The sequence below is a fragment of the Ovis aries genome, chromosome 10 (assembly GCF_016772045.2).
Source record: "Ovis aries strain OAR_USU_Benz2616 breed Rambouillet chromosome 10, ARS-UI_Ramb_v3.0, whole genome shotgun sequence".
Lineage (NCBI taxonomy): Eukaryota > Metazoa > Chordata > Mammalia > Artiodactyla > Bovidae > Ovis > Ovis aries.
The window spans coordinates 69,574,133-69,598,406 of record NC_056063.1 but is presented as its reverse complement, the minus strand read 5'-3'; the positions used below and the strand labels follow the sequence as shown (position 1 = coordinate 69,598,406).

General features: G+C 42.1%; 1 protein-coding gene across 2 annotated transcripts in view; it reads left to right on the top strand.

The window, feature by feature from the left end:
• Window positions 1-432: 432 nt before the first annotated feature.
• DCT (dopachrome tautomerase) overlaps window positions 433-24,274 on the top strand; it is a 42,295-nt gene continuing 18,453 nt past the window's right edge. Inside the window, 6 exon segments of one of the 2 annotated variants that reach the window (NM_001130024.1) lie at window positions 433-745; window positions 9,910-10,209; window positions 12,232-12,332; window positions 12,461-12,627; window positions 15,212-15,391; window positions 16,984-17,119. In NM_001130024.1, coding sequence (NP_001123496.1) covers window positions 451-745; window positions 9,910-10,209; window positions 12,232-12,332; window positions 12,461-12,627; window positions 15,212-15,391; window positions 16,984-17,119 — 1,179 coding nt within the window. In that variant the 5' untranslated portion in view covers window positions 433-450. 2 annotated transcript variants of the gene reach the window in all.

Here is a 24,274-nt window from a genome sequence, read left to right as displayed (position 1 = left end):
AGCGCTCCGTCAATTAACTCAATTAGACAAAGGCTGTTTTAACCGGGGAAGGCGGCGAGAAGCGCTCCCCTCATTAAATCTGGCTGTTAGAGGAGCTTCTGATGGAATGAAATTCGTTTTAGCGGTTTGCATCACATAAAGTCGTCTGTGTGTGTGCATGTACACACGAGCACACATGTGGGCTCTGTAATTTTTGTGGGTCTTTTTTTCAAGAGGAGAGGAATAGAAGGCAGATCCAAAATATACCCCGTAAAACGTAAATTTCCCCCAAATCAAAAAGCGGGTGAATGCTCAAGAGCCCGGGTGGAAGACCAGGAGAAAGCTGGAGAGAAGCAAGGAGTGGAAGGCGAGAGAGAGAGAGAGAGAGAGAGAGAGAGAGAGAGAGAGAGAGAGAGAGAGAGAGAGAGAGAGAGATAGTGAGAGTGAGTGAGTTCTCCCGGTTCTAAAGCCATGAGCCCTCTTGGGTGGGGGCTTCTGCTCGGCTGTCTGGGCTGTGCGCTCCCGTCTGGGGCCCGGGCGCAGTTTCCCCGGGTCTGCATGACTGTGGGCAGCCTGCGGGCCAAGGAATGCTGCCCGCCGCTGGGCGCCGACCCCGCCAACGTCTGCGGCTCCCGGGAGGGCCGGGGCCAGTGCGCGGATGTGCAGACCGACACCAGGCCCTGGAGCGGTCCTTACGTCCTGCGCAACCAGGACGACCGCGAGCGATGGCCCCGGAAGTTCTTCGACCGGACCTGCAGGTGCACAGGTGAGCAGGCAGGCGGATGTGCGCATGCGCCCAGTTGGGTGGGGCTGGCCCGCTGAGGGAGGAACCCCTTCCAAGGCAGAGATGCTCAGCCTAGGCTTTGAACGGCAACCCAAGTTGGTCCATTGGCATTGAGTAAGGCTGATGTCTGGGTATATTCTGCACACCCTTTAGTAGATCTAGTTATGAAAATTAAATAAATATTCTGTGGGACACGCTGGTTCTATGAACACGTACCAGCACACCATGGACTTGTCTGTTGGCGAGGGAAGCCAAAGAGCCCTAGAGTCAGCTTTGAAACTCAGAGCAAGTCCTTTCAAGATGGATTCAGTGCCCTCTCCTTCTGAGATGGGTTTGCACTTGTTGAAGAGGGAGGGCGGGTGATTCTTGGCATCGGTAAGACGGACGTGGTGGGGGGGGGGTAGGTGTTCTGAAGTTTGAGTCTCAGCATTTCTGATGATCTGAACAGGTCTCAAGCAGGATATATCTTGCTCGTGAAGGTTATGACTGGCTTGTAACTTTGCCATCCTTCGTGAGATGGACGGACAAAGCTGAAGAAGGGAGGCTAGTTTTTAGATAACAATGGCTTTTTTCACTCCTGTCTGGGTGTGATGTGAGCATTTCAGAATTTATGCAGTATCCCTCTTTCAGACCTTGGTCTCTCTTATTACCTGTTTTTTTTTTTTTTTTTGAAATCTCTGTGCACTTCTTACTTCTCCCGCTCTTCTGAGCCTTCTCAAATCCTCTTTAGTGGGGCTCCCCTCCAGTGTTCAGCAAACATGCACAGCAGTGATAACACTCAAAGGCTGGCAGGGCATGTGAAACACACACACAAAAACATAGGCAGCAACTTTAGCAAAGCCCTTGGAAACTGTTCCACAGTGTCCAGCTGCCTAAGAGGTTTTCCTTTTAAATTATGTTTTATTGATGTTATATGATGCTAGAACATGGGAGAATATAGACAACTGAGCTATGTAAGGACATAGAAAGGTAAACTAAGAAAATGTACAAAGAGCTGTGATGTTGATGTAAGAATGAGATCAGATTTCTAACTGAAAATTCTGAAGCTATTTTTTTAATATAGAATGGATAAGCAAGGCCCTTTGTATAGCACAGGGAACTATATTCAATATTGTATAATAAACCATAATGGAAAAGGAAAAAATCTGGCTTTATCATCATTATTTTATAGTCATATTGTTAATTCTGTAATTCAAAGGATTTGTTAGTTTTGTCTTGGGGTATTAACTGTGACAAAATGTTTGTGATAGCATGTTGAATGTATACTATTCATTTTTTTCTAATCTAATTGAGCACTTGCTTCTGTAGACATTATCTCATAGATTCTTATTGTTTTTCAGTCTAATGAGATGCAGCAGGTTTCATATGACTTGTGGGATTGGAAACCACACTACACAGTGACTTCTTTGTTGGTGACTAAAAATTTCTTCTAGAAAGCTTATTTCCAGGTCAGTCTATGATGGAGTGCCACAAGTTAGAAACTTTGGGAATCTCCATTTTATGGAATCCTGGCAGCAGAAGACATTAGGAACTCAGGTATAACCATTAACTCTCCTTATTGCTGCCCATGCCTGGGCTTCCCGGGTGCTGCAGTGGTGAAGAATCACCTGCCGCTGCAGGAGCCCCAGGTTTAATCCCTGGGTCAGGAAGATCCCCTGGAGAAGGAAATGGCAACCCACTCCAGTATTCTTGCCTGGGAAAACCATAGACAGAGGTAGGCTGGTAGGCTACAGTCCATGGGGTCCCAAAGGGTCGGTCAGAACTGAGCAACTGAGTACATGCACGCACACATCACTATCTGACCTGACTAGGAAGTTTTTAAAATTTTTTAAAGTGAGATGGAAGGAATCAGGGGTGGCAGAATAGAAGAGATAATTGCAGTCTCCTTGTTCCAAGGGACTACTTACAAATATTCCCTCTAGAAGTGGCAGTAACTTAGGGTCAAAGTGACCTGCTTTCAAAATGTTCTCAGGAGGATGTGTGTGCTCAGTCGCTCATTCGTGTCCAACTCTTTGCTACCCCATGGACTGTAGGAGCCACCAGGCTTCTCAGTGCATGGGATTTTCCAGGCAAGAATACTGGAGTGGGTTGCCATTTCCTACTTCGGGGGATCTTCTTGACCCAGGGATTGAACCCGTGTCTCCTGTGTCTCCTGCAATGACAGGCAGATTCTTTACCACTGTGCCACCTGAGCTTCTTAGGCAAACATACCTAAGAAGGCAGTGTGCCAGAAACAGGGCCTGACCTGTAAGTCCAGAAGGACATGTCATATCTGTAGACCATTCAAAGAAAGCAGGGTGTATGGTCTCCTTCTCCAGCCATAGTCAAGACCAGGACTGTCTCTTAGAACCCCTTGTCTCCCTCCTCCAGGATTTGATTTGTCTAGACTCATTCAGGACCATAGATCTTTCCATCCCAGCTTTGGATTGACTCCACTTATGTTGGCTAGATGGTCTTTTTCTTTGAGTCTCAGGACACCAGACTAAGTCCTTAGTGATTGGGCTGGACAGGTATTTCGTATATCCAATAATCACTGTGATGTGTCATATGCCCCAAAGCAAGACACATGTTTTTTCAGTTTATTCTCCCTAAAGAGTGAATTGCTTGCTTTCTTAGGCTAATTTCTTCATGATTTAGGAGGCAGTCTTCAGAAGTTAAACCTGATCTTCAGTGCCCAAAGTACACCCCCCACCACCGCCGTAACCTCAAAATTCTTTGGCAAGAGATTCTTCTAGTGTCACCTCAAATTTATTAATGAAATGTAGATTAGCAACAAGACTGTTGATGACCTTGGAATTTTGTTAATTCCATGGAAAGATAAACACACCATTCATCTTTAATGGACATTGAGATTGTTTCTTCATCTTGGTCATTGGGAATAATGCTGAAATCAACATAGGAATCTCAATATCTTTGTGAGATCCTGATTTACGTTCTTTTGGATAAATACTCAGAAATTGGATTGCTGGATTGTATGGTAGTTTTATTTTTAATTTTTGAAGAACCTTCATAGTATTTTCCACAGCAGCTGCATCATTTTGCATTTCCATCAGTAGTGTGCAAGGGTTCCAATTTCTTTGCATCCTAGTCAGATGGTATGTATTTGCAATTTAATGCTATTCAACTCTAGAAAAGAAGGAAATTCGGCAGTATGCAACAACATGAATGAACCTTGAGGACATTGTGCTAAGAAGATAAGTCAGCCAGAGAAAGACAAATACTGGAGAATTCTACGTACGTGAGGCGTCTGAAATAGTCAAATTCATGTAATCAAAGAACAGAATGGTAGTTACCAGGAGCTGGGAGGGAGGGGAAATAAAGATTTAGTAATTAGAGGCCATAAAGTTTCAGTTAATCTAATGTTTTAAACAATTAAACATGTGTTAAGAGGGTAGATCTCACATAAAGTATTCTTAGCACACACACACACACAAAACACCCATAGTCTCCACGATCTTGAAGTTGGTAAAGGATTTTAGCTCAATAAAAATAAATAAATGCAAACTCAGATGGGACAAAACCCCTAAATTATGTTCTCAAATTCTCTAGAGAGAACTTTTGTATTCTTTGTGGGGATCATTTCAAACTGAAAAATTATTGAGCTTAATTTTCAAGAAGAGCTTAATTTCAGGAGATCTTGGCATCAGCGATTCACCTTCCAAATCTCACCTGCCAATTGGCATTCCTGAGAAAAGACTAGTTGCAGCTGTGTCTTTGGACTTTTGAAAAACATGTGCACCAAATGGTTTTTGAACAATTGTCTGAGAATTTCTTGTCGTACAACTAAGTGCCTCCATCTTCCAATCTCTAAAATGGGGATAATGATGAAACCACACTTGTAAAATTCTTTTGAGCTCTGTAGATGAAAGGCCTCATGTGAGTGCAAAGTATTGTTATTAATATAATAGAATCTCTAATTAAAAGGAATAGGCTATTTAGGCTCCTTGTAAATTCACTAATCGGTGGTCTTTAAACTTATTTAGTCTAATAGCCTTTGGAGGTTGAGCTGATGTGGTTCATGTGGGAACGTGCACTGTTTCGTTGTTCTCATTCTTTTTCCATTTTTATCCTGGTCCTAGATAGGTATAAGACTTCATCTTTTTAAATTTCATTTTTGCTCAAGGACAGACTAAATAACAGATAGACTGATATCTAGCGATCTTTTACTTTTTCTCTCTCCATTCCCCAGTGAGATAATGCAATCCTTCCTAAAGGGTCTCTTTTTTTTCCCAACTGTTGCTATTGGTGGATTAATGGAGAAACTCAACTCATTAAATTAATGTAAGGGACTGCTAGGAAATCTAAGTTAAAGAAATAAACATTTTGTGTGGTAAGGTTTTATGTTACTGCATTTTTCGGTTGTCTTCAATATTTTAACAAATTCTTTAGACCAGGGTTAGAAGCACAAATATGAAAGCAAGCTGACTGCAGAGCTGTGGGGTGTGTTTTCTCTGAGACATGCTGGGAAAGGGATTTTTAAAAAGTCAAATACGTTTCTAGGTAATAGGTGAGCTCAAATCCACACAAACGCTTTCTTATTAGCATTTCTGCGTTGCTTTTCGGGGGCAACTTTGGCTTTGTGAGAAGAGATGGCTTTGTTCAACGCAATTGTGAACCATCTCTGATCTTCTGAGTCAGAATGAATCATTTCATCTTCTGTCATCCACGGTGCTCAGTTAATTCTTGTTTTCATGTTTCCCATCGTTAGGCTGGTGTTGATATTTCATCGCACTCATGTTCCTCATTCCACTAGATGAAGGCACTGAGCCTGATTTATATTTATATCCTCTAGCACTTAATGCCTTTTATTCAGTTATTCATGACTCCTTCATCAACCACCTAACCAATGTTTATTTAGCACCAATTATGTTAGGTCCTTCAGATACTAAGGGGAAAACCCCAATGCGATTTTTGATAGTCCAAATGTGCTGCTTGAGTAAGACAGGTATGAAAACAAATACTTAAAGACTATGAGATTTGATCAGTGGTAACTTGTAAAACTAGTAATGGTGATGCTTCATATAGAACTTACTATGTACCAGTACTGCTCTATGTTACCATGATTGCTTCCTGTAAGAACCCTTTATTCCAATAGGACAGGTTTTGAGAGGTCAAGTCCATAGTAATCAAGTGTGGCAGTTGTATGAATGTACATAAATATGTGGGTTCGAAGAGAAGGGACTGTTTAATTTTGACCTTTCTTTAGGTAATAGATGCTAATAAATTATTTGTTGAGTAAATGAATGAGGGAGACAGTTATTGGTAATTTAGTTTCTAGCAACCAAAATGAATATTGGTAGAGAAAATGCAGAGATCTTAAAACTCATGGCCTAGGTCATGAATTACTCGATTTTAATAATGAGATGCCAAAATTCGAAGACAAATTTTATTCCTTTAAATCTAAAAATGTATTGAATTTATTATTTCAAAATTTGTGCATGCTATTTCTTAGCATTTAGAAGGAAGCAGTTGCTTTCCTGTTGTAGAGTTGTAACTGCATTTCCACCTCTGATCATCTGGCCTTAGGGAAGCAACTGGAAGTTTGGGTATTTAGTAATCTTCACATGCATTTTGTTCAATCACTTCTCAAAAAATACTCTGCTCCTATGCCGCTGCTGTCACTTCAGTCATGTCCAACTCTTTGCAACCCCATGGACAGTAGTCTTTCATGCTCCTCTGCCCATGGGGATTCTCTAGGCAAGAATACTGGAGTGGGTTGTCATGCCCTCCTCCAGGGGATCTTCCCGACCCAGGTATGGAACCTGCGTCTCCTGCATTGGCAGGCAGGTTTTTTTTTACCACTGGCACCACCTGGGAAGTCCCTCTGTTCCATTAGAAACTGCGAAAGTGGAAGGATGTATTTCAATTAAGATGTTTTAAAAATGGATATTATTCAATTATAGTAGGCAGCCCAAGGGAAAATAGATAGACTCCAAGCTCCATGAAGACTGAAGTACCTTGCGTAACATCTGATACTATAGTAGCCATTGAATAAGTATTGATTAAATAATTTATATTTAATAGCTTCACCTAAGTGATCAACACAAATTTTAATGTTTAATGTAGACTGTTCAAAAACTTGATTTTCAGTCTTGGGACTAGTAGAATTTTTCCTTTGAACTATTATTTTAAACTTATTTTTTCATTTGGTGTTGAAACAGGAAAATGCAAATAAAGCTAAGTAAGAGTAGGTAAGGGGCTTCCCTGGTGGCGCCAGTGGTAAAGGACCCGCCTGCCAGTGCAGGAGACATAAGAACTGTGGGTTCTATCCCTGGCTTGGGAAGATCCCCTGGAGGAGGGCATGGCAACCCACTCCAGTATTCTTGCCTGAAGACCCATGGACAGAGGAGCCTGGTGGGCTACAGTCCATAGAGTCTCAAAGAGTAGGACACGACTGAAGCGACTTAGCACGCATGCACAAAAGGGTAGGTAAAATATTTTGTATATTACAAAGACCATCGGACTACCCCCCCTCAAATTCTTCCTACTTATGATATTTTTAAGGACATTTCTTTTAACCATCGAAAAATAGCAGACAGTATTTTTTTATACAGGACACACGCTCATTTTGTTTTCATGCTGTCGGAAAATTTTCTTTTCCTTTAGAGATCCAAATAACCCTCTTTTCTATATTTTTATATATTTATTTGGCTGCGTTGGGTCTTAGTTGTGACTCTTCGCTGTGTCATGTGGGATCTTTCTTTGTGGCAGCACAGACTCTCTAGTTATGCTACCGGAGAAGGCAATGACACCCCACTCCAGTACTTTTGCCTGGAAAATCCCATGGACGGAGGAGCCTGGTAGGCTGTAGTCCATGGGGTCACGAAGAGTCAGAAACGACTGAGCGACTTCGCTTTCACTTTTCACTTTCATGCATCGGAGAAGGAAACGGCAACCCACTCCAGTGTTCTTGCCTGGAGAATCCCAGGGACGGAGGAGCCTTGTGGGCTGCTGTCTATGGGGTCGCACAGAGTTGGACACGACTGAAGCGACTTAGCAGCAGCAGTTATGCTACACGGGCTTAGTTGCTCCTCGGCATGTGGGATCCTATTTCCCCAAATAGGGATTGGACCTGCGTCCCCTGCATAGCAAGGAGGGTTCTGGGCCCTAACCCTCTCTTTCCATGGCCATAGTATGTTTTGCTTACATCTATTTTTGTCTTGCAGTTTATCAAAATTACTTGCAGGGCCTGCTTTTCCTTCTGATTCACAAGGACAGGGAGAGAAAGGGAGAAGAAAATTGAGAATTATTGAATCCATCTGCTACATGCTTTTTATATCCTTTCTTTTAATTTAAAAATTTTAAATTTCAACTTTATTGACATATAAATGGCAAATAAAATTGTAAGATGTTTAAAGCATCCATTGAGATGATTTGGCTTTTTGCTCCTTTCATTCGTTAAATGAAGATTCATTCGTCCAAGGCCCAGCATAGGCCTAGGCAGCAGGATAATTGCCATCTAGGTGCCTGTAGCTGAGCCAGTAGATGTCTACAATCGCCACAATTAATTCAATGAAAAAATAGGAGGTGTCATGGGAGCACAGCTTGGGCGTCATCTGACCCTGATGTGCAGGATCAGGGATGTCCTTGTAGAGAGCTCATTGTGCAGCTTAAAGGAGGAATAGTTAAACTGGGTGAAGAGGAAGGTAGGAAGACTGTGAGGGAAAAGTGTTCAAAACAGAAGGAAGAGCAAGTAAAAAGATCTGGGAGGAAGAGGAGGAGGAGAAGACAGGGAGCTGATACATTAAATGTTTCCCACAACCCCTAGAAGATAAGTTATTGCTCTCTTTTGTTTCAACACACAAACAATATTTAAGTGTTTACTCTTTAACTTATCACTACCTAAGGAATGAGGTGCTGGTCATACCAAATGCAATGAAAGTGAAAGTCAAAGTGTAGTTACTTAGTCATGTCTGACTCTTTGTGGCCCCATGGACTGTAGCCCACCAGGCTCCTCTGTCCATGGGGATTCTCCAGGCAAGAACACTGGAGTGGGTAGCCATTCCCTTCTCCAGGGGATCTTCCTGACCCAGGGGTTGAACTGTGGTCTCTCTGGCGTTGCAGGCAGATTCTTTACTGTCTGAGCCACCAGGGAAGCCCAAATGCAATAATCAAGGCTAAACAGGGAAAAGTTACCCTAAAATAATTTCAATTTTAGACGCTAAACAGAAAGAGGCCCGGAGCTTGGTATGACTAGTACTTGGTCCCTGAGATGATGAAATGGAGGAGCAGTTAGTGCAGAGATGGGCAAGCCTGCAGTGATTTGCACTTTCTGACACTAGGGCCACTAATTCACCTTTATGACCTGCCAGCCTCCATTGATTTTGTCTTAACTCTGTTTCCTTCGTAACATAAACCAGCTTTTTAAATGTTGGATTTCACCTAAATTCCTGGAAATCAGTTTATTTATTTTCATTCCCCCTTTAGCTTGGTATATATTCTCTTCCTTCTGTAGATCAATAACCTTCTGCATGTGCTTCAGGGCAGAGGGGCCCAGCAGTGATGACATTTGAGGCTGCAGCTCCGCCCCAGGAAGGGACACCTGACATGATCCATGAGTGGAACAGATGGCAGCACTTGTCTTAGTCTCCCAGGGCTTCCATAACAAAGGACCGTAGACTGGGTGGCACACAGAAACTCATTCTCTCTGGAGGACTGACATCCCAGATCAAGGTGTCAGCAGGGTGTGCGTCTTGAGGTCTCTCTTGTTGGCTTGTTGTGTCCAGACACCCCTCTCTGTGTCCAAATTTCCTTTTCTTATGAGGACACCAGTCATGTTGGATCAACCACAACCCCCTCCCTGCCCCACCACAGTGTCTTCATTTTAACTTACTTTTTAAAAAGACCCTATCTCCAAAAATAGCCACCGAAGTGCTAGGGGTTAGGACGTCAGCATATGAATTTGGTGGGGATTCAATTCAGTGCATAACACCATGGAATGTGTTTCATGTCCTGTTTCTTTGCTGGGAATATTTCTAGAAACTCTCTGGTGTTCAGTTTGGAGAGACCTTGGAGAGACAAACATTTCAAGCAGAGCGCAAGGAAAGACAACTGACCTTCTCTTCCTTTCTATTCCAGAAATTTCTTCCAAGCTATATAAGCTTACTTCTTCTTCCATCTTTCCCTTAATTTCTCAAATGCACTAGGAAACTTCGCCGGCTATAACTGTGGAGACTGCAGGTTTGGCTGGACCGGCCCCAAATGCGATCAGAAGAAACCATTGGTTGTCCGGCAAGATGTCCATTCCTTGACCCCTCAAGAGAGGGAGCAATTCTTGGGCGCCTTAGACCTCGCAAAGTACACTCCACACCCCGACTACGTGATCACCACGCAACACTGGCTGGGCCTCCTGGGGCCCAATGGGACCCAACCACAGATCGCCAACTGCAGCATTTACGATTTCTTTGTGTGGCTCCATTATTATTCCGTCAGAGATACATTATTAGGTGAGCTTTCCCCCCTTTACCTTAAGGAATCCTAGGGGCGTCCTAGGTAGCTCGGTGGTAAAGAATCTGCCTGCCAATGCAGGAGCCGCAGGAGACTCAGGCGTTCTGAAATCATTCTCTATTTGCAATTATCCTCACTTTTGAGGCTCCTCGTTGGGGTTAGGGTGAATGAAGACAGAGAGCTCACTTTGAATAGTAAGATTCTCATTTGGAATCTGTCCTTGTGTTTGGGCTTACCTGGTGGCTCAGCAGTAAAGAATCCGCTTGTAATGCAGGAGACTTGGGTTCCATCCCTAGGTTGGAAAGATCCCCTGGGGAGAGGATGGCAACCCACTCCAGTATGCGTGCCTGGAGAATTCCATGGACAAAGGAGCCTGGCGGGTTACAGTCCATAGCGTCACAAAGAGTCAGATGCTACTGAGCACAGCACAGCCCTTGTGTTTACTGCTCATTCCCCCTCCTCATTTTGTTTTGAGAACTTTAAACTTTGTTCTGCGTTCAAACATTTACAAAGGGCTGCCTAGCCAACAGCAGCGACAGCGGTTTTTCCCCTCAGTGTGGGTCTTTTTAAAACTTGCCTCACAGGTAAGCATCTGTCTTTCTGTATCGACAGATACGGAGGCTCTTCTGGCTATAAACCTTTATAGTTTTCCTGTCATCACTCTGAAGAATTTTTGCTTTATGAGAGGGTAGTCTCTCAAGAGGAAAAGAAAACTATAGTTTCTGGTCGCATCTAGGAATTAAATTTATATTCATGTCTGTTCATCTCTCTGAAGTTATTATGGGGACTTTGAAAAAGAACTAAAGTTAGCTCAAGTTTCTACATAACCATCAAAAGCTGTTATGAGACGAAGAAGAAGGATTGGAAAGGCAGTAAGGAGGTCATTAAATCGCCCAAAGCTTTTCACTAAAATTGGCAGTTCCTGAGGCCAGCCAAATTGGTTTGAATGTATTTTTCCTCTCTTCTGGTCTCGGCAACCATGCTTGTCAGCTAATAGTTGTAACTGATTGATGGCTGAGGCAAAACCCGTGAAAGTTCCTTTTGGTTCCAAATGCTGAATTCAGACTAAGTGTAGTTGAAGTTCCTTTGTTATTCATTAATCCCTCCCTATAAATGCAGGCATTTGTAAGGAATAGGTTAGAAAAAGTCTTTAAAAAATATATTTCATTTAGATCTTAATGATCTGTTCTTTGGGATACTCTTATTTTATCTTCCTGAAGCACTGCTTCTAAATTAAATTTATAACAGGAGCTCTTAAGATAACCTGAGTTTCTCCGAATCTCTGCTGACCATCAGACTTACAAGAGATGAAGGAGAATTTATCCTGAAAGTGCTATTTGCCTCTGAGATTGTTTTGTTGTGGTTGTTGTTTTCAGAGGAATAAATGACAAAAACAGCTGTTTTCCCTTATGGTTGAAGAAGAAAGGTGGGTGGGGAGATAAATTAAGAATTTGGAATTAACAGACACACACAGCTGTATATAAAATATGAATAGATACACAATCAGATCCTATTGTATAGCCCAGGGAACTATCTTCAATATCTTATAATAAACCACAATGAGAAAGAAGAAAAAAATATATATGTGCTTCCCAGATGGTGCAGTGGTAAAGAATCTGCCAGTATAAGAGACATAGGTGCATTCTCTGAGTCAGGAAGATCCCCTGGAGAAGGAAATGGTAACCCACTCCAGTCTGCTTGCCTGGAGAATCCCATGGACAGAGGAGCCTGGTGGGCTGCAGTCCATGGGGTCCCCAAAAATTGAATATGACTGAACATGTGCATGCGTGTGTGCACGTGCACACACACACACACACACGCATTCAGCAAACTGAATCACTTTGCTTTCCCTGAAACATTATAAATCAGCTATTGCTTCAATAAAAATTAATTACTTAAAAAATCCAGTTGTTTTCCGACTAAAACATCATGGACTTACTGGCTCTCCAGCGCATCCCAGGTAAGGTTCACATTAAAAAATTCTATTCTGTGACCTCTAACATGTTTCCCAATTGTTTTAGGACCAGGGCGCCCATACAAGGCTATAGATTTCTCACACCAAGGACCTGCCTTTGTTACCTGGCACCGGTACCACTTGTTATGGCTGGAAAGGGATCTCCAGGTTGGTCAAAAGTTTCTTTTAGTTTTGCTATGTATTTGGGCAAGACCCGTCTAAGTCTTTGCTTCCTTCATTTTCTTGTTGTTTCTGATGACATGAATTGAATGTCTGGTCATGCCCTTTGCTTTTAGCGCCTTACTGGCAACGAGTCCTTCGCTTTGCCCTACTGGAACTTTGCCACCGGCAGAAACGAGTGTGATGTGTGCACAGACCAGCTGCTTGGGGCAGCAAGGCAAGACGATCCGACTCTGATTAGTCAGAACTCCCGATTCTCCAGCTGGGAGATTGTCTGTGATAGGTAATGACATGGGTACCTGCTGTGGAAATCCAAGAGACCATATTTCCTCATGTCTGAGAGATGGACGGTCACTTTACAATTCTGTTTCTAATGTGTGTTGAATTCTGTGTGCATGTTTCTGAAAGTTATTTTCCTGCAGGAGGTAGGATTTTTTAAAATCCTGAGTCCTTTAGTAATATATATATATATATAATATATATATAATATATATTAGTAATAATATAATACTTATATTATATAAGGAAATCACACTTATAAAACTGAGCATGCCCCATCACTTTGAGATCCACTGTTTTAAAATGAGAAGTAGTTCCTATATTCAGCCATGTCTTGAGCTCCGATCATATTCTAAGCAGTTTAATCGTGCTGGGAATACATGGATGAATAAAATACAGCCTTCCTTTGGAATATCATTTTATACTTACAAAGGTAGATGGCTGGTAAACAAATTACAGTAAAACGTGAGAAGTTATTTTAATAGGTGTGTGTGCAAAGCCAAGAAGAAAATCAGGGAAAGTCTTTAGGAGGTGGAGATGATTATCATGAGACTTCAAGGAGGCACAAACCTCTCAACCACAGGTGGGGGAGGGTGGTGTGTCCTCGGTTGGGGGAACATTATGTGTGAAGCTAGAAAAGCCTCTAGAAGCTGTCTGGTATGGCTGGACCACAGCGTTCTGGGGAGTTGAGGAGAACAGAAAATGGGGTAGGGGCACAGATCTCTAAAGCACTAAAAGTGGGTCGTGTGCAGCTGCTGTAGGGACTTTTTTTCTACCATAAGTTATACCAACAAATGTTGGTTATTAAAAAAGTACAGTACTCAAATACACACAAGCAGCCAGCAGCTCATGAAGAATTCTGTCCTCAGTGATTCCTTGAATATGTCTCTTTCTGAACACACATCTCAGGAACAGATTCCCCAGGCAGCTCTTCTGTCTCTCTGTATGTGTTTGTTTCCTCCACAACCTGCTGTGCTCACGCTCTTGTCCTGTGTCTTTGGACTGCTCCATGGCGCAGAGCATTGCCGTCCACACCCCAGGCTGGGCATGCGCGGGTTTTCGGGGATCCAGCTCACAGGGACCCCATCTTCTCCATCCTGAGCTTTTCCTACAGCCTTCCAGACAGTGTCCCTGGGGATGTAGTAAGTGCTGTGTATGTGACTCTGAGTCATTCCAGAAGGCTCCATTTCTCATAGTGTCCTGGGCTATTAGTCAGTGGCATGTGAAAAGAGATTTCTCTGATCAGATTAATTTAGAGAATTCTGAACTTAAAATGTCTTTAGAAGTTTTAGAATGTCTCAGAGCTTTTAAGTAACCATATTCTTATTTTTCAAGAGGGGCTTAAACTTACCTGACCCTGACACCCTTAATTTCACAGGCCGTCTCACTGGAATGCTCTGGGAAAGGCAGCTTTTAGAGGCTGTTTCTGCCTAGTTTTTAGGCACCAGCCTATTTCATCTTCCTGTGTGTGCTGATTCTATTCTCACACACTCAGTAAGATCCCCTCATCCATTAAAATCCACACAGAATCGTCTTTAAAAATTAATCTCTACTGAATGAAATACTGCTCTGATGGTAGAATTCCAGCCACAACAGGCACGTGGGATATAATATTATGGGTAGGGGTCTCCAGCCTCTGGGATCTAATGCCTGATGATCTGAGGTGGAGTTGATGTAATAATAATAGAAATAAAGTGCACAAAAATATAATGCACTTGAATCATTCTGAAACCTTCCCCCCACCCCCACCCCCCATCCCAGTCTGTGGAAACACTGTCTTCCTCGAAATCAGTCCCTGGTGCCAGAAAGGTTGGGGCCCACCTTCTCAGCCTCCATGTTTGCCAAGTAACCATCCCGACCTTAGAACATTTTCTAACACGGCATTTCTCCTAATTCCTCTCCTCCGTATAGTATCATCTGTTTTGACTCTGACCACCTCCATTTGTCTTCAGTTTGCCTGGAATGCTTTCCTAAGCTTCACTTCTGCCAAACTGGCTTAGTCAAAGTTTCTCAGTCGTGTCTGACTCTTTGTGACCGCAAGGACTATACAGACCATGGAATTCTCCAGACCAGAACTGGAGTGGGTTGCCTTTCCCTTCTCCAGCGGATCTTTCCAACCCAGGGATCGAACCCACGTCTCCCACATTGTAGGCAGATTCTTTACCAGCTGAGCCACCAAGGAAGCACATGTGTGCTGGATGGTTGAATTTATCAGGTCAAACTGGCTTAGCTCAGTGTTAATACAGTCTTCCCTGGTCTCTCTTCAGTTACTCCAGATTTAAATGCACGTACGGTACGATGGGAGTCACCATCTTGCCTAGTAAACCGTCTTACTGCCTTTCCAATGGAATGGTAATTTTCCTCGTTACTTATGTGTTGATTCATATTTCATGCATCTATGTTTTCAAAACTCCTTCATCCATAATTGCTTTTGGAAGCAGTTCTTTTGCCACATATGTTTGACCCTTGTAAAGCAACTATAGTAAAGTTTTACCACAACTATGACCTTGATTGGTTTGTTGGGCTCAAAGTTGTGATACTATCCGTGAACTAACAAGTATTATTTCTAACCTCCTTACACATTTTAGCTTGAATGACTACAACCGCCGAGTCACCTTGTGTAATGGAACCTATGAAGGTTTGTTGAAAAGAAATCAAATGGGAAGAAACAGTGAGAAATTGCCAACTTTAAAAGACATACAAAATTGCCTGTCTCTCAATAAGTTTGACAGTCCTCCGTTCTTCCAGAACTCTACCCTCAGCTTCAGGTTGGTGCTCTGATATCTATATTTTACCGTCCTTTTTAGATTTACGTGCTTGTAGTTGTAATGAATGGGAAGGAAAGCTAGATGTTGGGAGACATCAAAGCTCAGTAATAGGGAAGCGCTTTGTAAGAGGATAGATAGCAAGGCGTAGTGTTACCTATGTTATTTAGTTGCTCAGTCATGTCTGACTCTTTTCAGCCCCATGAACTGCAGCATGCCAGGCTTCCCTGTCCCTCACTATCATTAAGAGCTTAGTTTTTATATCTTCTAACTCAGCTATTCGAAACCACCTTTTTGCATTTCTAATTTCTATACACAAATAAGTACAGTCTTCAGAACCACGGTACCTCACCAGTTAAATAGAGGATTTTAAAAATATTTTCTTGTGTTCTTTCTTATTCCTTTCTGCCTTAAGGAAATATCAGCCATAGACCTTAATGTTTGGTTCTGAGATCTTAGAGGAGTAAAAAATCCGCCCGCCAACCTAAGAGACAAGAGATTCGGGTTTGGTCCCTGAGCTGGGGAGATTTCCTGGAGAAGGAAATGACCACCCACTCCAGTATTCTTGCCTGGGAAATCCCCATGGACAGAAGAGCTTGGTAGACTATAGTCCGTGGGGTCACAAAGAGTTGGACACGGCTGAATGAATGAGCACGTGCACACAGACTAAATGCTGCTCAGATTACAGTGCAGTAACGACATTAGGATACTTGAAATTTAAAGGTCAACTAATAATTTTTTCCCTCTAAAAAGATTGTAAGAATTATGAGAAATAATTATGTAAGAACAAATAAATAATTATGTAAGAATTAAGAGAAATGGCTATGGGCTTCCCTTATAGCTCAGTTGGTAAAGAATCTGCCTTCAAGGCAGGAGACCAGGGTTTGATCCCTGGGTTGGGAACATACCCTAGAGACAGAAATGGCACTCCACTCCAGTATCCTTGCCTGGAGAATCCCAAGGACAAAGAAGCCTGGCAGGTTACAGTCTATGGGGTCGCAAAAGTAGGACCCGACTTAGTGACTAAACCACTATGTGTGGCTGCAAGTAAGATTTAAAAAAATTTTTGATTATTGTTTATTTGGTTGCACTGGGTCTTAGTTTCGGCATGTGGGATCTAGCTCCATGATCAGGAATCGAACCCAGGCCTCCCTGCATTGGGAGCATGACGTCTTAGCCACTGCAGCATCAGGAAAGTCCCTATAAATAAGATTTAACAAGCATCTTTGAAGATCCAGAAAGGAATGGCAGATAGATTCATGGTTTTCATGACTAAACCTTACAGTAACTGTTCAACTCTGAGCCCCTTGTGTTGCTCAATTGTATCCAACTCTTTGTGACTCCATGGACTGTAGCCCACCAGGCTCCTCTGTCTATGAAATTTTCCAGGCAAGTAATACTGGAGTGGGTTGCCATTTCCTTCTCCGGGGGATCTTCCTGACCCAGAAATCGAACCCATATCTCAATGTCTCCTGCATTGGTCCTATTTCCCTACACGATCTGAAATTAGAAGACTATCACCTAGGCTGGAAACAAAAAGAGAGCTTTCTTTGTGAGTTCATGACTCTAGTTGCTGAAATACTGATTTCTCTCAGGAATGCCCTGGAAGGGTTTGGCAAAGCAGATGGGACCCTGGATTCTCAAGTGATGAGTCTTCATAACCTGGTTCATTCTTTCCTGAATGGGACAAGCACTTTGCCGCATTCTGCTGCCAATGATCCTGTTTTTGTGGTATGTTCAAAGACTCAGACCAGATGAAAAATGTCCTAGATAATGTGTTGAACTTATTTGCTTTTCAACAAGATTAAGGTTTGGTGTGTGTTTTATTCTCTGTGTGAACAATGGGATGTATGTATATGTCAATTAATTTTAATCTACACCATACGGATGGTTAGATAGTGCTTAAAGTCCCTTGCTTTAAAGATGGTTGGTTAGCTTTGGGATGACCCTGGATGGGAGTTTACAGTCCAGAAGTGGATTCATAAATTAGCATAATAAGGTTATTCGTGCATGGTGCTAAGTCGCTTTAGTCGTACCAACTCTTTGCAACCCAGTGGACTGTAGCCTGCTGGGCTCCTCTGTCCATGGGATGCTCCAGGCAAGAATACTGGAGTGGTTTGCCATGTCCTCCTCCAGGGGATTTTCCCAATCCAGAGATCAAACCCGCAACTCTTGCATCTCCTGCATTGACAGATTGGTTCTTTACCACTAGTGCCACCTTGGAAACCCTAATAAGGTTATAAATTATATCATAACTAAACATGAGCATGAAGAGGAAGGATTTTTCATTGGTAGAATGAGCAGTATTGAAGGTAACTGATAGACTAGGAAGTGAAAGCAAAGTAGCTTAGTTATGTCCGACTCTTAGTGACCCCATGGACAGTAGCCTGCACCAGGCTCCTCTGTCCATGGGATTTTCTAGGCAAGAGTACTGGAGTGGGTTGCCATTTCCTTCTCCAGGGAATCTTCCCAACGCAGGGATCGAACCCAGGTTTCCCTCATTGTAGACAGACGCTTTACCATCTGAGCCACCCTGGTCTCAGCGACCGAACCAAGGTCTTCCACCTTGCAGATGGACTAGAAGGACTGTGCCTATGCCATGACCCTGGCATGATGCCCACCTACCTGAGGCCCAAAATTCTGTTTAGTGTTTGGTCCTGGCCCCCTTCACTTTGCAAAGGACTGGCTAAAAATGAGCTGCTGTTCTTGCCATCAGAGGATCAGAAATGTGGACTATTAGTCCCCACTTCTAATAAGTTGAGGGGTTATCTGTAAATCTTCCATTGTCATCTTTGCTCTTCTGTAAGATGCCTGCCTTATTCACTGGTTCTAATTTGATATCTCACATCACTTTCAGCCTATCATTTCAGCCATCAGCTATGCCAAATATTTTCATGTCTACCTACTTTGCTATCTAGCTACTTATCAATACTATATATCTCTAAATTTTTAGTAAAACATACATTTTTAATTTGTACAAAGCAACCCTTATTGATAAGGAAAAATGTTACAGTACTCTTTATGCAGTACTCCAAAATGTTATGAGAACAGCAATCCTCTGACAAATTGAAGATTAAACCCAAACCTTTCACTCCTACCAAAGGTAATAGTGGGGATGGCTAGTAATTTGATTTTCGGTACTAAGTCTCAAGGATTGCCAAATCTTATCTCCTTACTTCAAGGAAGCCCACTAAGTGGGTTTCTTTGGCGGCTCAGTCAGTTAAAAAATCCATCTGCAATGCAGGAGACATGGGTTTGATCCCTGGATCGGGAAGATCCCCTAGGGGAGGAAATGGCAACCAATTCCAATATTCTTGCCTGGAGAATCCCATGGACAGAGGAGCCTGGTGGGCCACAGTCCCGCCTCAGTGGGGTCTCAGAGAGTGGGACATGACTCAGCAGCAGTATTTTGAGGAAACCCTACTAAATCTGCAGGGCTTGACAACATTTTTCTGCCAATGACCACATAGCACTTGTTTTAGGCTTTGCAGACAAGAAGGTCTCTGTTGTAGGTGTGCAGCCTTGCTGCTGTAGCATGAAAGGAGCCGTAGACAACACATGAACAGTGAGTGTGTTACCCAAAACTGGGGTCATCTCTTGGTGGGTGTTTAGCCAGAAAACACAGCCAAGCCAAAGATTAATCGGGAGAAGGAAGGAACTTGTAGCAAGTAAGGAGAACTCTTGGGGTCTTTCCCAAAGCAGCATCTCCTGGAAGAATAGCAAAATTGGGGAAGTTTTAAGCTAAGGGTACATGAATATTCATGAAGGGGCTTGAGCATAGGAGAATTCAGCATGAAGTAAAGTGAAGTGAAAGTTACTCAGTCAAGTCTGACTCTTTGTGACCCCATGGACTATACAGGCCAGAATACTGGAGTGGGTAGCCTTTCCCTTCTCCAGGGTATCTTCCCAACCAACCCAGGAATCAAACCCAGGTCTCCCGCATTGCAGGCAGAGTCTTTAGCAGTTGAACCACCAGGGATGCAGCATAGAATTGGAGCAAAGGTCGACAGAGTCCAAGCTTTAGTTGGAGTTAGCTTTCAGTTCAGTTCAGTCACTCAGTCGTGTTCGACTCTTGGCGACCCCATGAATCGCAGCACGCCAGGCCTCCCTGTCTATCACCATCTGCCAGAGTTCACTCAGACTCACATCCATCGAGTCAGTGATGCCATCCAGCCATCTCATCCCCTGTCGTCCCCTTCTCCTCCTGCCCTCAATCCCTCCCAGCATCAGAGTCTTTTCCAATGAGTCAACCATTCGCATGAAGTGGCCAAAGTACTGGAGCTTCAGCTTTAGCATCATTCCTTCCAAAGAAATCCCAGGGCTGATCTCCTTCAGAATGGACTGGTTGGATCTCCTTGCAGTCCAAGGGACTCTCAAGAGTCTTCTCCAACACCACAGTTCAAAAGCATCAATTCTTTGGCGCTCAGCCTTCTTCACAGTCCAACTCTCACATCCATACATGACCACAGGAAAAACCATAGCCTTGACTAGACAGACCTTAGTTGGCAAAGCAATGTCTCTGCTTTTGAATATGCTATCTAGGTTGATCATAACTTTTCTTCCAAGGAGTAAGCATCTTTTAATTTCATGGCTGCAGTCACCATCTGCAGTGATTTTGGAGCCCCCCAAAATAAAGTCTGACACTGTTTCCACTGTTTCCCCATCTATTTGCCATGAAGTGATGGGACCAGATGCCATGATCTTCATTTTCTGAATGTTGAGCTTTAAGCCAACTTTTTCACTCTCCTCTTTCACTTTCATCAAGAGGCTTTTTAGGTCCTCTTCACTTTCTGCCCTAAGGGTGGTGTCATCTGCATATCTGAGGTTATTGATATTTCTCCCGGCAATCTTGATTCCAGCTTGTGTTTCTTCCAGTCCAGCATTTCTCATGATGTACTCTACATAAAAGTTAAATAAGCAGGGTGACAATATACAGCCTTGATGTACTCCTTTTCCTATGTGGAACCAGTCTGTTGTTCCATGTCCAGTTCTAACTGTTGCTTCCTGACCTGCATACAGATTTCTCAAGAGGGCAGGTGAGGTGGTCTGGTATTCCCATCTCTTTCGGAATTTTCCACAGTTGATTGTGATCCACACAGTCAAGGCTTTGGCATAGTCAATAAAGCAGAAATAGATGTTTTTCTGGAACTTTCTTGCCTTTTCCATGTTCCAGCGGATGTTGGCAATTTGATCTCTGGTTCCTGTGCCTTTTCTAAAGCCAGCTTGAACCTCAGGGAGTTCACGGTTCACGTATTGCTGAAGCCTGGCTTGGAGAATTTTGAGCATTACTTTACTAGCATGTGAGATGAGTGCAATTGTGTGGTAGTTTGAGCATTCTTTGGCATTGCCTTTCTTTGGGATTGGAATGAAAACTGACCTTTTCCAGTCCTATGGCCACTGCTGAGTTTTCCAAATGTGCTGGCATATTGAGTGCAGCACTTTCACAGCATCATCTTTCAGAATTTGAAATAGCTCAACTGGAATGCCATCACCTCCACTAGCTTTGTTCGTAGTGATGCTTTCTAAGGCCCACTTGACTTCACATTCCAGGATGTCTGGCTCTAGATGAGTGATCACACCATTGTGATTATCTGGGTCGTGAAGATCTTTTTTGTACAGTTTTTGCCACCTCTTCTTAATATTTTCTGCTTCTGTTAGGTCCATACCATTTCTGTCCTTTATCGAGCCCATCTTTGCATGAAATGTTCCCTTGGTATCTGTAATTTTCTTGAAGAGATCTCTAGTCTTTCCCATTCTGTTGTTTTCCTCTATTTCTTTGCATTGATTGCTGAAGAAGGCTTTCTTTTTTTTATTTTTATTTTTATTTTTTTATAATTTTAAAATCTTTAATTCTTACATGCACTCCCAAACATGAACCCCCCTCCCACCTCCCTCCCCATAACATCTCTCTGGGTCATCCCCATGCAGCAGCCCCAAGCATGCTGTATCCTGTGTCAGACATAGACTGGCGATTCAATTCTTACATGTTAGAATGCCATTCTCCCAAATCATCCCACCCTCTCCCTCTCCCTCTGAGTCCAAAAGTCCGTTATACACATCTGTGTCTCCTTTGCTGTCCTGCATACAGGGTCGTCATTGCCATCTTTCTAAATTCCATATATATGTGTTAGTATACTGTATTGGTGTTTTTCTTTCTGGCTTACTTCACTCTGTATAATCGGCTCCAGTTTCATCCATCTCATCAGAACTGATTCAAATGAATTCTTTTTAACGGCTGAGTAATACTCCATTGTGTATATGTACCACAGCTTTCTTATCCATTCATCTGCTGATGGACATCTAGGTTGTTTCCATGTCCTGGCTATTATAAACAGTGCTGCGATGAACATTGGGGTACATGTGTCTCTTTCAATTCTGGTTTCCTCAGTGTGTATGCCCAGCAGTGGGATTGCTGGGTCATAAGGTAGTTCTATTTGCAATTTTTTAAGGAGTCTCCACACTGTTCTCCATAGTGGCTGTGCTAGTTTGCATTCCCACCAATAGTGTAGGAGGGTTCCTTTTCTCCACACTCTCTCCAGCATTTATTGCTTGCAGATTTTTGGATCGCAGCCATTCTGACTGTGTGAAGTGGTACCTCATTGTGGTTTTGATTTGCATTTCTCTAATAATGAGTGATGTTGAGCATCTTTTCATGTGTTTGTTAGCCATCCGTATGTCTTCTTTGGAGAAATGTCTATTTAGTTCTTTGGCCCATTTTTTGATTGGGTCGTTTATTTTTCTGGAATTGAGCTGCATAAGTTGCTTGTATATTTTTGAGATTGGTTGTCAGTTGCTTCATTTGCTATTATTCTCTCCCATTCAGAAGGCTGTCTTTTCACCTTGCTTATATTTTCCTTTGTTGTGCAGAAGCTTTTAATTTTAATTAGATCCCATTTGTTTATTTTTGCTTTTATGTCCAGAATTCTGGGAGGTGGATCATAGAGGATCCTGCTGTGATTTATGTCTGAGAGTGTTTTGCCTATGTTCTCCTCTAGGAGTTTTATAGTTTCTGATCTTACATTTAGATCTTTAATCCATTTTGAGTTTGTTTTCGTGTGCGGTGTTAGAAAGTGATCTAGTTTCATTCTTTTACAAGTGGTTGACCAGTTTTCCCGGCACCACTTGTTGAAGAGATTGTCTTTACTCCATTCTATATTCTTGCCTCCTTTGGCTTTCTTATCTCTTCTTGCTATTCTTTGGAACTCTGCATCCAGATGCTTATATCTTTCCTTTTCTCCTTTGCTTTTTGGCTTTCTCCTTTTCACAGCTATTTGTAAGGCCTCCCCAGACAGCCATTTTCCTTTTTTGCATTTGTTTTCCATGGGGATGGTTTTGATCCCTGTCTCCTGTACACTGTCATGAACCTCATTCCATAGTTCATCAGGCACTCGATCTATCAGATCTAGTCCCAGCTTAAGTTACAAGTGATAAAAGGTTAACATCATCATCTCCTAGGCTCCACTCATCTAGTGGTTGAGGGCTTTCAGAAGAGGATTTAGATTCTTCAGAACAGCTCAAGAAAGTGCTTCAGGCTAATCGTTAATATTAAAAGAGAAGGGAGAGTCTTTACAACTGATCTGTTACCTTTGCTATTGTTACTTCTCTTGTCTGGTAACAGTCAATTTGTTGTGTTGTTCATTTAAAGCCCTCATTACTGAGGCTTGTTCAAGGGCAAACACTGTGGCCAGGCCTAGATGACAAAATGGTATAAGCTTAAAATGGTCTTTTTTATATCAAAAAGCTCTATTTGGTTCTTTCCTTTCAGACCATCCATTTCCTATCTGCCTACAAGTGTGGTGTTCTAATAAAACTTTATTTACAAGAATAGTAAGCCCTGTTTACCCAGCAGGCTTTAGTTTGTCAACCGCATCTGGAAGGGATCTGTGTCTTCTGTGTAGTACAGATATCTCTTTAGTCATCTTTCTCTTCCTGTTCTAGCTGGAAGCCCACATGATGATTTTGTGGATGTGGGATTCTGTGACTTACATTAGTTCAAAGACACAAGATGTTTTATCATCCTTGTCTTCATTACTTTTAATACGTTTAATATATAAAATTTTGTTTTCCTTAGTATAAGTTATGTACATATAAATAGACAAAAAGCCACAGCCTTTCTTTGAAGGCACAGAAGGAGTAATGTTTTGGCACCAGTTCCAGAACTCACAATTACTTTAGGCTATTGACAAAGAGTTTCATGTTGAAGCCAATTCAGCTTTAACAATATTGAGAGCCAGGTGAAAGCACTTAAGTTTACAGAGTTATGGCTTCTGGAATTTCAAATTTATGCAAACATATTGCATATGATATTTATTAAATTTGTTTTTTGTGAAATCTCTTCAAGCAAGAGAAACATACATTTGTATTTGATCGAAATGAATATAAGAAGGTGTGCTGTTAAAATGCAGGAAATACTCTGAACCAATCTCTGAAATTCTAATTTTAAGGTAATTGAAGGAAATGCACACATTTATTGTGGAAAGTAAGATTAGGTCACAGGAATGCTAAATAGTTCTGTTTGAGTATAACCTAGAAAAGAAAAATAAGAGGGAAACCAATAGACTGTAAAGTTAAATAGTTAACTGCCATGAAAGAAACTATTTTAGAGGATTAGTGACTTTGTGGCCAATTCCTAAAAAAAAATATTCTTAACAATGTATTTGGATGTTATCCTCTTAGAAAAGGTACATTCGGCAAGTTTTAATTCTTGGTGGGGAGATTAATAGGTTGCACAGTTAATATTTACTGAATGGCTCATGTGTCTGTTCTTCACCTTTTACATTAAAATTCTAAATGGAATTAAGACATACTGGCAGCCTTGTTACCATTTATATTTATTTATTTTTTATTGATCTATAGCTGATTTATTTACATATATTATTGTGTGCA